Source organism: Agrilus planipennis, unplaced genomic scaffold, assembly GCF_000699045.2.
Source record: "Agrilus planipennis isolate EAB-ADULT unplaced genomic scaffold, Apla_2.0 scaffold20, whole genome shotgun sequence".
NCBI lineage: Eukaryota > Metazoa > Arthropoda > Insecta > Coleoptera > Buprestidae > Agrilus > Agrilus planipennis.
In genome coordinates this window covers 1822953-1836342 of record NW_020439516.1, presented here as the reverse complement: position 1 = coordinate 1836342, position 13390 = coordinate 1822953, and the positions used below count along the sequence as shown (strand labels likewise).

At 35.6% G+C, this 13390-nt stretch overlaps 1 protein-coding gene across 2 annotated transcripts in view; it reads right to left on the bottom strand.

Annotated features, from left to right (window-relative positions):
• Positions 1–1944: 1944 nt before the first annotated feature.
• The window catches only part of LOC112905920, a 35632-nt gene continuing 24186 nt past the window's right edge, over positions 1945–13390 (bottom strand). The window contains exon 5 of one of the 2 annotated variants that reach the window (XM_025979322.1): positions 1945–2182. In XM_025979322.1, coding sequence (XP_025835107.1) covers positions 1995–2182 — 188 coding nt within the window. In that variant the 3' untranslated portion in view covers positions 1945–1994. The remainder of the gene's footprint in view (positions 2183–13390) is intronic. The other variant, XR_003232090.1, reaches the window with a different exon arrangement.

Below are 13390 nucleotides of genomic sequence, written 5' to 3'. Positions count from 1 at the left end.
GGACATCCGTTGCATGATTTCGTTACATAGCAACTCGCATGAGACGAACACCCTACCGTGCGTAAAGAAGTTTCACTTCAAACAAAAAACATTACTTTATAGTAATAGAAATGTTAAATAAGATTATTAATTATCATTGTTAAAAGACGGTGTCAAAGTACTATGGAAAGTGGACTTGGTTATAGCAACATCGATTACAACAACAACATCAGTGATGTAACGTCGGTTTTTCATAATACCGCAAATTTATCATTCAAACCAACCCTAACAAATATAGCTTCATATTTTTATTGCTGATAATCAATTGTTTTTGTTGGTACTTATTGCTTGTATACCGTGTAAATTCTACTGTGTTTGAAAAGTATAGTTACAGTCAAATTAGTTTTAAGGTAAGAAATTCCTCAGTTCGACCCTGGCGCCGATAAAAGGATAATGCCTAGTTCCCTCCCATATACCTGTTTTTAATTAGGGTTAAAATTTTCGGTATGTCGAATTCCCTCCTAATTATACATCAATTGCCTCCCAACGGCTCATCCTCATATTTATCAATTTGCTAATGTTTTACTAGATTTTCAATGTGAAATTTGTTAAAATACGAAGTGTTTCATCTAATTTTAAAAAATTGTTAACAAGACAAACTAAAACTAATAAAGTTTTTCTAGATGATTGCATCAAAAAGCTAGACGCACACGTAAGTAGTCGTTAACTTAATTATCGGAGCTAATATGAATGGGAGGGAACTCGGCTAGTCCCCGGTAGGGCATTCGACTGTCTATGTTTTGACCAAAACTACCTGCGGGAGGGAATTCGGCATCACCGATGATAAAAACAAGTAGCAGAATATAAAGAAGATTCAGAATTTATTTTGAACATTAATTAACGGAAAATTTGTATAAATATAATTTTTTTATTTAAAATTTCAGAGAGAAAGTATTCTCCTTATTAAATAGCAAGTGTTTAATATAGTGGCTACAGATTTTATCCAAATATAATTCTTCGTGTATTATGTTACATTTTTTCGAATTATTTACGCGGGTTGTTTGTTCAGAAAGGGCAACTGGGTTTCGTCTACAGGCGCCAGGCCAGACGTTCCCGACTTCAAAGTTGACTGATTAGGAAACAAATGGGACGTGGGTCCTTAAATGCGTAGACATGCACAGAAAAAATAAAGCAGGTATATAGGACGAATAGAAAATACTTGGAAGGAATGTATGGGAAGGTTGTCATAAGTGCCCTCTTGGCAATTTGATACATTGTGTTAAATGGTGCTAGTGAGATTAAGCAGATTTGACAGGTAGACATATGAGATACATTGAAACCTTTTAGTTCAGACCTCCGAAAACTTCACTGTATTATGTAGCACAAAGAAAATAACTTGGACAGACAAAAATATAAACTCCCAATATTTTTATATTGTAAGGGAAATACGAAATTACGTAGATATACTGCATTTACTTTCTCTAGCGATGTGCCCCTTCTAATGTCTTGGATGCGCGCTGGCAAAATCGTAGGTAGGGAGAAAAAAGCTCATTATACTCTCGACTCTTGTTCATTAAACATACTTTTTCATACAGTACCTGCCAAAAGTTTTGTTCAATCATGAATAGTAGTGCGAGTCGAAAACAAGCGTTAAAGCTTTTAATATGTCTTCAAATATAAATAAACATCTCGTTGATATTTTCAGTAGTAAATGGTACCAATAACAGCACATTTGAGCAATGCAATTGTGGTGGATAAAATGGTCAATTTTTCCGTGCAGTACTGTACGGATTATACGCTCCTCGCCGGTTAAGAGTTTGGCCGAGAGTTGTCTCCCTCCTTTTCTGGCGTAGTGCTGTTCTTTTCTACTTTGCGTCGGTCAAACTGAAGGTCACATCGCTACAGAAAGTAAACGGAGTATACTAATGCAGCTATAACTGTGCAAAATATTAGCAAAAAAGTAATATAGGCGCATAAAAGGTAAATAGACGCAATAAAACTTAAAATTGACTTTTTTAACATAAAGGGTAAATGTGCGCAATTATAGTAATCAATTTTTTCACCTGTTGTGACAATTTTGTCATGTCGACGGGAGTGATACGTTTGAGGGCAGAGAGCCGCTCCAATCGCTCCCTGGCCTGCTGTTCCACCGCAATGACAAACGCATCTTGCACACTGCTGGAACACAGGTCTAAGTCCAGAGCTGAAAAAGGAAAACACAAATTGAAATAATCACTTAATTCAATAAAAAAAGAAACAAATGTTTCCTCTACTTTGTAAAAGTTAATTTTCATACCATGTCAATATCATCGAGCTAAATCTTGGAACCTTATTATTTAGAGAAAGTCAGAATTAGTATTATTCTAATCCTTGAAGGATAGATGATGGTTTAAATATTAGATTTTTTAGACTTAGCATATGTATATAAACAGCAAGAAGTTCCCCTGACAGTCAAAAAATACAGCGTGAACTCTATATAACGACACTTAACGGACTGAACATTTTTCGGCGTTATAAAGAGTGGTCGTTAAATGGAGAGAAATAAAAGATAGTATTTTACCATTCTATAATAATGTGCATTTACCAATATAGTACACATTTTGCACACGAACATTATTATTCATACATTGCGTATAGCCTGTTATCTTCGTCTGATGTTTTTTGCTGCTCCAATATTTCAATTGTATTTTGTTACGTATCTTACTCATATCTTGAGATACCGCTGCATCAATTTGATTGTATAAAAAGTATTTCTTAAATAGTTTCGCTGCATCAAGTGCTTCTTTGATGCTTGGTGGAGGGACAGGAACGTCTTCTTCAACAACGTACACAGCTGCAGTTCTTATCTATTTCGGCAACTTAGAAAGTACTGCTTAATGATTTGTAATGCCGCTTTGTTGTCGTTAAATAGAGTGAGCGTGACGCTATATAGAGTGTAATATTGTATAGAAAACAAAGTAAACCAACCAAAGTCAAGCAATTTCGACGTTTTAAGGAGTTTGTCGTTAAATCGAGTGGCGTTATAAAGAGTTTACACTGTAATTATAACCCAAATTAGATACTTAATAATAAAATCATCAACTTGTGTAAATTGTAGGGATAATTGGGATTTACGCAAATGCTGCTGTTTTTCCCGTGGTTTTAAATTACAACCTTCTGTACCAATTTGTCTCGAGGACTATTACCTCTGAATTTTTGGCGACAGCGAGCTGTGTGGCTTTCGCTATTTTTCCAGAGGGTAGAAATAATTACTGCGCCAATAGGGTGACAGTCAACTTTTATCGCGGTTTTTTTTTTGTTTCTTTCCGCAAAATTAACGAGGGAGAGAGCCAACAGCGTCTTCTCGACAAAGAGTTGCTAATAATTGAAACCGTGTCATTCACAAACAGCCGCACTCGTCATGAGGATTAAAAACTGTCCGGAAAAATGTAAATTAACTGCAGTATCAGGTTGAAATCACAGTGAATACTAAACATGGCAGACTTTTAATTATACACTGGTGGCAGCTAGTTTAGAATGGAACATAGGGATGTTCTATTATGTGCAATCGCCAAAGGGTGGCATCATCTCTTGAACATTCGTACAGATACCTTCAGCCATTGAGAGGGTGTTAGGCTGTGTTTCAAAAACATATAAACAGAAAAAATGCCAACAAAGAAAACGTATAATTTCTATGTTCTGGCAACGTTCTACCTTACCTTTATCCGTTTCTTTGAATTTGGAGTTAATTAAAACTTCTACCCCACGAAAAAATATCAATCCTAGTGAAAAAACACCCCAGTTTAACAAAATACTTAAACCAAATCCAAATTATTTTGTGAGTTGTTAAAGTAAGAATCTTCTGTACACGATTTCGTAATAAAAACTAGTACATAATATAATGATAATAATTTTTAATTTATCATCTGATTGCAAGGTAATCGAGGAATGTATTATAAAATGTTACAATTGAAACTGTCATGGTCAATAACGTGAAACCAGTGCGTGAAACCAAAGCAAAACCCTTCAGTATTACAAAAACTATTGGAGGGAATTGTGATACTGAAAAACACTATGTCTCAGTATTGTTATTTACCAGTGCAACATTGCAAATGAAAGTAAATACTTGTAAATGATCGTAAAGAGTTAATGTTTTATCATGTGGATGTCATCAGGAGGTAAACGATTTGATGTAAAATGATGAAACAAGTTTTGTGGTTATTGTCTATAAATCTATAAATATTTAATGACGGCTGTAAAATTTTATAAGGTTTGGTAGTCAGGTGGGTATTGTAGAAAACAATTATGGCGAAGGCGCCGGACAGTACAGAAGGTTTTTGTATTACATCTCACACCAAATGATATCAAATCGATATTTCTAATTGTTAAGTTCTTTTTGTTTGTTTAATATGAAGCCTTAGAGTTGACCGACTAACTTTAGGCCATTGTCAGTGGATTTACTTTTCTGGTCCAATTGTCCAACTTTCCGATGTTATTGACGTATTCCTTGACATCTCATTCAATAATTAATCAATAACACATCAAACGGAATACTGTTGCGATCACTAAAAATGAAAAGACGTTAAGTTCTTTAATTCTCCGGAAAAACTATTACATATTAGTGTGCATGTGGATAGTACAATAGATAATTTTCTTAATTTAGTAAGTTCTCTTTGCAATGAGCACTGTTAACATCACTGTTTCTATTCCGTCAAACAACACAAACGTCAAATTCGACGTATAGTATTGCAAATGATCTTTTGACATTTTCTGGGCATGTTTGCCGTTGCTTCTAATTAGATGAAAATCCAATTTCATTGCCGCGTAGAAAATGGAACAGTAGAAGCAAGCATAGGATTAATAACAGCTCGTGATATGTAAAACTACAAGATTATGCATCCAGCATCCTGCTGTATTCGAAATTTTGCTTCATACAAATTTCAACACGAAATAGTCATAATTAAAGTTTACAATTTTGAAATGAATATTCGACAAATTAAATCTGAACCAGTCCAGTGCTTCATGCAGTAAAAAATATTATGACTGCAAGATTTGACCAGGGATATGCGATTAACTAACTAGGACCAAGACTAAGATCAAATCCAACAGGAATAAAGTTTCGGTCTTGCAATTCGGGCAGTCGAAACTTCTTTTATAATCGAAAAAAGCATTAGCTGTTCGAGAGAGTGAAATGTGTGTAGTGGCGGATCTAGGATTTGCAATTGGGGGAGGGGGGCTGCAGTAAAAACTTGAAATGTTGCCTTTCATCCCATATATACGTATACTTTATATATATATACGAGGGGCATTCAAATATAAACGAGCCTTTAACTTTTGGGGACTTAGAAAGCCTGTTGAAGGTAAGCGGAGCATCGAGAAGTGTAGGGGAGAGAGTCCCCCAACTCCGTCTGATTGTGACCATATAATCTTAAATTAAATAACAAATAAGCAATTTTTTTCTGGGAAGGTCGAGCAAAACAAAAACTTTGTTTCCAATAAATGCATTTATATTTTTTGGTCTCTTTAAAACTTGACTATCCCAAAATAATTATCATCACAAGGTAGTCAGTCCTAACACTGGTTGAACACTCCACTCTGTCCTATCGTAAAACTAGAACAACCCATATCTATAACTATTTGCGAACAGTAATCTAATATAGGTCTATCTCTACCCCTCCTAACTTCCGTTTCTGCCTCTAATATGTCTGACTAGACCTTCATTCCTTAGTAGATGTCCTACTAACCTATCTCATCTATTTCTTATTGACTTCCATGAAGTCCTCTGTTCTCCTATTCTTTCTAATACCTTTTCATTTCTAACCTTCTCTATCCACTCTATCCTCATCATTCGCCTGTAACACTACATTTCGAAAGCTTCTAACCTTTTCTTTTCTTTAATTATAATCGAAATAAAAACCATTCTCGCAATAAAAAGATGAGAGAACTATTACATGCTGCGCTATAATTAAGTAAAAGATTAATGGATTAAAGGAGAATACGCAGAGGTTAAAATTCTGATTTTAAAATGTGCGTTAAAAAGAGAGAGAGTACAAAAAAAGTAAAAGTATGGTCATCTCTAGCATCATATTTGTATAGCAGATTGCCTTTTATAACTGTATACATAATTTCCAAAAATAAGAATTTAACTACTGAAACATCATTTTTATATGATTACAAAAGCAGGCACTTTGTATTTAACGGTAAAAATGGCATATCTCTCTTGGTCAAAACATACAGTAACAGTTGAAAGTCGAACCCTTATCGGTTTATTTTATGATAAGGACGAAGACCAAAAATTTCGCTTTAATGGCTAGTTTTGCGACTAAAACGAGCGAGATTTGACAAAGAGGTACGAGAGGGTGATTCACAATGTTTTGGAGACTAATTAGTCCGGTCTACGGGGGGGAGGGCTACAGCCCCCATATCCCCCCTGCATTCGCCATTGAATGTGTTTGTACACCTAATAGACCTAACGTTGAATTCCGTATGTGGAATTTCGTTTATACTTTATACATTTATAACGAGCGAGCCTGTAAGACCGGTAACTGTACCTACAGGTACATATAAGCGTTTTCGAAGCGGTCAGCGAACCCCACAGTCGACTCTGACTTACTGAGGTCTGGGGCCGACTGTTGAGTGTCAGCGTGTTGGTCAGTATAATGGAAAGCCTTCTCGGACACACCGTCACCATTTCAGTCACTCTTTCAAACTAACCACACTACAATGTTGTAACCGCATTAACTGGGTTAGGTCAGACTTGGACTATTTAATATCAGATTATCTTGCATGTTTCTTTTTCGTTTTTTCGCCAACAGCGGCGTGGAGGATGAAAGAAATGCGATTTGGAATATAGAAAAGTGTTTAAGAAAAACTTGAAATATCAAAGCTGATATTGAATAAGAAAACTAATTGTTCCTGCGTTAGTAACTATGGATTTTTCGACATGCAAAATCAGTAGATTAAAGGGAAACTGTACATTTTCCCAAACTTTTTGGTCAACACCACAAGGTTGTCAATCCAAAAGCTGAAGACACACAACTCCTTTCTTTTCTCCTTTTTCCCGAAATCTAGAACATCCCACATCCCTATTTACTATTTACCAAAAGTAATCTAAGCTAGGTCTTCTTTTGCCTTTTTTTACTCCTGCCCCTGCTTGTCTCTAAGTAGCCCTTCATGTCTCAGAAGTTGTCTTCCTTCCTTCTTACCTATCTATTTGGTCATTGACTTCCATAGCACCCTCTGTTCTCGTGCTTCTCTCAAAACCCATACGTTCCAATTCACTTCCATCAAAATTTCAAAAGCAATATTGAATTCAGAATTGAAAATTTCTCAATAAGTCGATCAGAATAGAGAGAACGAAAAAGTAGTGTAACATTTGTTTTGCATTGCTAGACACGTAAAATTGCGGTGGTTACAGAAATTTTATCTTTTGCTAAAATAATTCATGGTAAACTCCGACCGCATAAAGAAATTGGAAAATAATTGCGTGGCAATACAAGGTTGTACGACAAATTTGTGGAACGAAAAATTCAGGTGAAACGTTAATGTGCACTAATTATAAAATTTGGAGTAAGATATCTAAATTCAAGGTTGCTACTAAACTGTATAATATTAGGACACGTTCTTACTTTACAAAAATTCTATTTTTAAAAATATTTTTTTTGTGAATTAATTTTGACAAGTANGAAAACTTTAAGGGCCTGTATCTCACTCACATTGATTTTTAAACAAATAATAAACAAAATTCTAGTAAATACTACTACACTACTTTACTTGGTGAGTGCTACCTACCTGACTAAACTTCATGTCTCAATTCCAATGTCAACTAATGTAAAAAATTACCTTGTTTTTTGGTTTCACTATATAGATACAGGACTTGGACTAGGACACTGTGATGTACTCAAAGTGCTCCATAAGAGGATCATACAACATCCCCATAAATGGTTTTGAATAGCATACCCGAACCAGAGTCCGTTGCATACCTACAAGATCTAACAAGTGCCCAACATGAATCTACTAATGATTAATCATTTTGAAAATGGTGTTTTTGGGTGTTTTATATTCCCACCAGCTACTAGTGCCGATGGGTGGACCTCAGATCTACGCACTGGTGCAATGTCAGAGGGTAGAGCGGAAAATCTTCTTGAGCATCTTTACAGGAATCGTGGGAATGAGAGAGAAAGATGAGGCGGACGAAATGAAGACAGAAAAGATGTGATAGATTATCTGTGGATTATTAATGCCTACAGGTCTTAAATTTTGAATTGAGCCAGTGACCTATTGAATGATAACCTGCAGTAGCTATAGATCTGGATTTCTAGACCATATCGCTCGGTATGTTATGACCCTGATACGAGGCAATTTGTGCATTTCATGCACGACCTATTTATCAAATAAATGCCTATTAATAAGAACTTTTAAGTTTCTTATTAGTCATATAACACCAAGATATATAATTAAAGTCCTTCTACTTTATGTTCTTTTCTTTATCCTGTATCAGTATCATTGGATTATTGAATTTACGTAACCACATTCAAAATAGTTTTATTGATATTAAAAGTATCTTGGCCACGATTGATGCCTTGAAAAGCTCTTCGACATCTATTAGACTAAGGATTCAAGTCAATAGCATTTTTCTCTTACTTTAATAATTTTTTAGGAATGATAATATTAACTTTCTTACAAGCAAGTCCGGTCCTGCATGGTCTGTTTTGAATACCCTTTCGTGGCTCGAAACTTACTTCCAACGAACTGGAGGAATCTTAAGGGCATACCTTCTTCGGCCGGCCGGCAACTGACAACCTGATGGAGTTGGATTATTACGAGAAAAATTGTAGAGGCGTGACATCGCGGCATGCCGTGAAACTCACGTTATTGTTTCTTTCGGAAACGAATTCAGTCATCGTCAGAATGTTATGGTACCAAATACGTCGGTCATGGGCAAAAACGGGTCAACTACTGGCCCGTATTAAATAACATCAAACTACAAGAACGCTATAAAGAAAAAAGGAAACGAAAAAACCTTGCGGTGATGTCATTTTTAACGAACTTTTGCTCGCTTCTTACAACATCGTCATCTTTGAATAACATCAGGTATACTGAGCATCTTATTGCATTTGAGAATCAAAAGTTATGCTGAGAGTGACTCTGAGCTTAGTAACAATAATATCTTCTCGAATGATGAGCTAAATGGACCAACAATATCGTTTCCAATAATTCTAGATCAAGACGTAACTGTAGGTATTCCATCTATTCCATGGAATACAGGACTTCAAGCCAGGACTTGGGGACTTCGAAATTTTGAAAAGTAATGATGTTGATCTAGCAAAAAATTATAAATGTTCAACATCTTTTTATCGGTCACCCCAGAAAACATTTTGACAAATTGATTACATGAACGTAGTAACAATCTGAGAAATATTTTCACAGTTTTAGTATCACTTCTGCTGTTTTGTAAAATTCGTTTTATAACGAAATTTGCCCAAAATATGAGGATGATATTTCAGATAATACTGCACCAATTACTGGCTGTCTAGTGATAAAAATAATAGACTAAATAGATCATAAATTTTATGTTAAAGTGCAAGCACGGCCCTATAGCCCGAATCTTCTTTCTACTATAGATTCCGGCCGTGAAAGCCTTTGTTCCAAAATTATGTGTTGATACTACAGTATCTACCTACTAACCGTGACTATTCTAGATCAAGGTCAACTCCAAATACCTTCGTTTTAGTCTTGCCTTTGCTCATCATTAGTTCCAATCGATTTGGTAAAATTTCAGTACCACTTGTATTAAATATGATTTCATAAACTTTACAACCACGATCAATACAAAACGAAAGAGCGAAATGGTTATTTACGAATCACAATTTCCTGTGCAGACTTAAGTGTCTAAGTGGGACATTGGCGCAAACACCAAAATGGTGTGGGAACTTAATTTTAAAAATCATTTGTCCTTCGTTTAATTCAGATACTATACGTATACTATAAAGATGCCTGAAAGAATACGTTAAAAACAAAGGAGGAAAACAAAATCTCATTGTTAACAACGTTCTCAGATGTGATTTTAATTGCAGGTTTACGTCGTATTTCCTGCTAGTTTTAATTGTATTACGTCAACTATATGTAGTTAGATGGATTAGCTTCTTATCTTATTAACCGGCTTTGTTTTATGCTCTTTTCGTTAAAAACAAGATATCCTGAAGAAGTTATTTACCAAAATCGAATCGTCGGAAACAAATGAGATTACAACGTAAATATGTAGAAAATTGGAACTGGTTGTGACTTTTCCTGTTGATAATAAACTTAATAGTTTACAGAGTGTGACACCATCAATAAAAAATTTTCTCAATCCATAAGGCCAAATAATGAAGGTCCATAAAGTCAAATAGGGAGGGCATAAAATGCACTTATCGCAAATTATTGTTATTATTATTGTAAAAGTCATTCGTAATATCCTTTAGGTACCTTGCAATAAATTAGTTTTTTGATTGAGTTTATTTGATAATATTGAACATTGTAATGCATACATAAAACCGATATTATTGAACTTTAATTGAGTTTTTATAATACAGGTCAATAAAATCGGAGATTGAAAACTGAAAGTTCAAATGTAGTCATTTCCAGTTTAAATCGGGTCTAAATTCGATATCAAAATTAAAGGAGTAATAATTTTTATGGTATCTTTTGTATTTGATGCCAATTTACCCTGTTTGGTTTTTAGATTAGGATATTTCTGAATTTCAATGTGCTCTAGGGCAATTCTGGATCAATATTTGAGTTTGACTTCTTCCCTCTTCATGACTATTAAACCCTCACAGTGGTGCTTTCCTTTTGGGAAGTCTTCTATATTTTGATAGCACTACTTTGGAAAATTAAGAATTAGAATATAAGGAACTTAATCATTTTCACCATATTCTTCGACTTGAAAGATAGAAATTCCGAGATATCCTAATCTCAAACCCAAAAAGACAAATTGGTTGAAGAAATGAAACGATTAAAAAGTCAAAATTTGGAGTTTAACAATCCTGATGCTCCTAACAATGCGAAAATAGCATTTCTTGGAATTCATGAATAGCTAAGGCAACTCGAATTCACTACCTTTTAAGGTTGTTACTTTTCAAAATTTTCGCATGCAACGGAAGTTGCGCGCGCACAGTTAATGAAAATTCAAAAATATGAAGTTAGCAGCGAAGATGAGCGTTAGCAGTCACGAACTGGTGACCCTGGTCTCGGCGGTCACTATTGTTCGCTGATTGGGTCGTGTTTGCAACACCGCTCGATGATATTATTTAAATACGTAATCAAAAGATATTTATTTATCGGCATACTTTCTTTATTTCACATGAGCAAAAATGTACATGCATTTTCATGGACGTGTGGAATATATTTTTTCAACCACGTCCATCTGAAAATAACACGTACTTTTCTAAATACTATCCTAAACTAACCGAACTCTCAACATCAAGGATTTTAAATTGCATTTATTAAACTTACATTACTTTATTATTTATATGAAAAGATACAAATTTTCCTATACCTCCTACTACCAATGATGGCATGTATCTATCTGCATGTTCGGTTCCAAAACGCCACTAGTGAATATTCATAAGTATAAAGCTTATTTTTTTAGTATTAACTTACCGATTTTCGATTTCAATTCCAAGTTTGTTGTTATTGCTCTCGACGATGGCGGTAGTTTTAAATTTATTGTCTTCGGCACCTAAGAGAACTTCGGTCCTTCCATTCTGGAAGGGCGAAGAAGACCGTCGATCCCCTAATTTCCTGACGTCGAGCACCACCTGTCCGGCGTTTAAATGATTATCGCGTCGCGACGCTGCCGTCACGTCCCAACTGTTCACCCCGTCCGTCGGCGGTTCCTTATCGACGACACGTACGTCATTAGGGACAGCCCTGCTATTAACTGGGGCGGCAGTGGTGACAGATAAGGGGGTGGCGGTCGTGGTACTTGTGATTTTTTGCGTCAAAATGAGATCGGTGGTGGTTCCACGTAGCTGGTCCTGCTGCTGACCGTTAACGGTCTGTTTCGCAGAGGTGACCGTCTCCTTGGCGGAAACCACAAGCGTAGTGGAGACGGGCGAACCGTTCGCGCCACCTCCGCCGCCGCCTACCCCTGGCCTGCTTACGATGGGGTTGTTGCTTAAAGTTTCGGTGGCGGTCAAAGAAGTCGCGTAAATTGGACTGTTGTATAGTAGATGACTGATACTGTCGCTTGTTGTCGACTGCTGATTTAACTGCAACAAATGATACAAAGAGTCAATAGAAAAAATACAACACGCTACTGAAGTGAAACTTCTTCAAACACACAAACATACCGGGATAGGGGTTGAGGAGTTGGTTTAATGGTATCATTTGTACGCTATGAATTTAAATTTTACACTATACATGCCGGAGTTGCCTGTAACGAACGTTGCATTGAAGCGCGCTCACGGCTTAAGCGGTCCCCACTACGAGACATCCGTTGCATGATTTCGTTACATAGCAACTCGCATGAAACGAACTCACCCTACCGTGCGTAAAGAAGTTTCACTTCAAACAAAAAACATTACTTTATAGTAATAGAAATGTTAAATAAGATTATTAATTATCATTGTTAAAAGACGGTGTCAAAGTACTATGGAAAGTGGACTTGGTTATAGCAACATCGATTACAACAACAACATCAGTGATGTAACGTCGGTTTTTCATAATACCGCAAATTTATCATTCAAACCAACCCTAACAAATATAGCTTCATATTTTTATTGCTGATAATCAATTGTTTTTGTTGGTACTTATTGCTTGTATACCGTGTAAATTCTACTGTGTTTGAAAAGTATAGTTACAGTCAAATTAGTTTTAAGGTAAGAAATTCCTCAGTTCGACCCTGGCGCCGATAAAAGGATAATGCCTAGTTCCCTCCCATATACCTGTTTTTAATTAGGGTTAAAATTTTCGGTATGTCGAATTCCCTCCTAATTATACATCAATTGCCTCCCAACGGCTCATCCTCATATTTATCAATTTGCTAATGTTTTACTAGATTTTCAATGTGAAATTTGTTAAAATACGAAGTGTTTCATCTAATTTTAAAAAATTGTTAACAAGACAAACTAAAACTAATAAAGTTTTTCTAGATGATTGCATCAAAAAGCTAGACGCACACGTAAGTAGTCGTTAACTTAATTATCGGAGCTAATATGAATGGGAGGGAACTCGGCTAGTCCCCGGTAGGGCATTCGACTGTCTATGTTTTGACCAAAACTACCTGCGGGAGGGAATTCGGCATCACCGACGATAAAAACAAGTAGCAGAATATAAAGAAGATTCAGAATTTATTTTGAACATTAATTAACGGAAAATTTGTATAAATATAATTTTTTTATTTAAAATTTCAGAGAGAAAGTATTCCCCTTATTAAATAGCAAGTGTT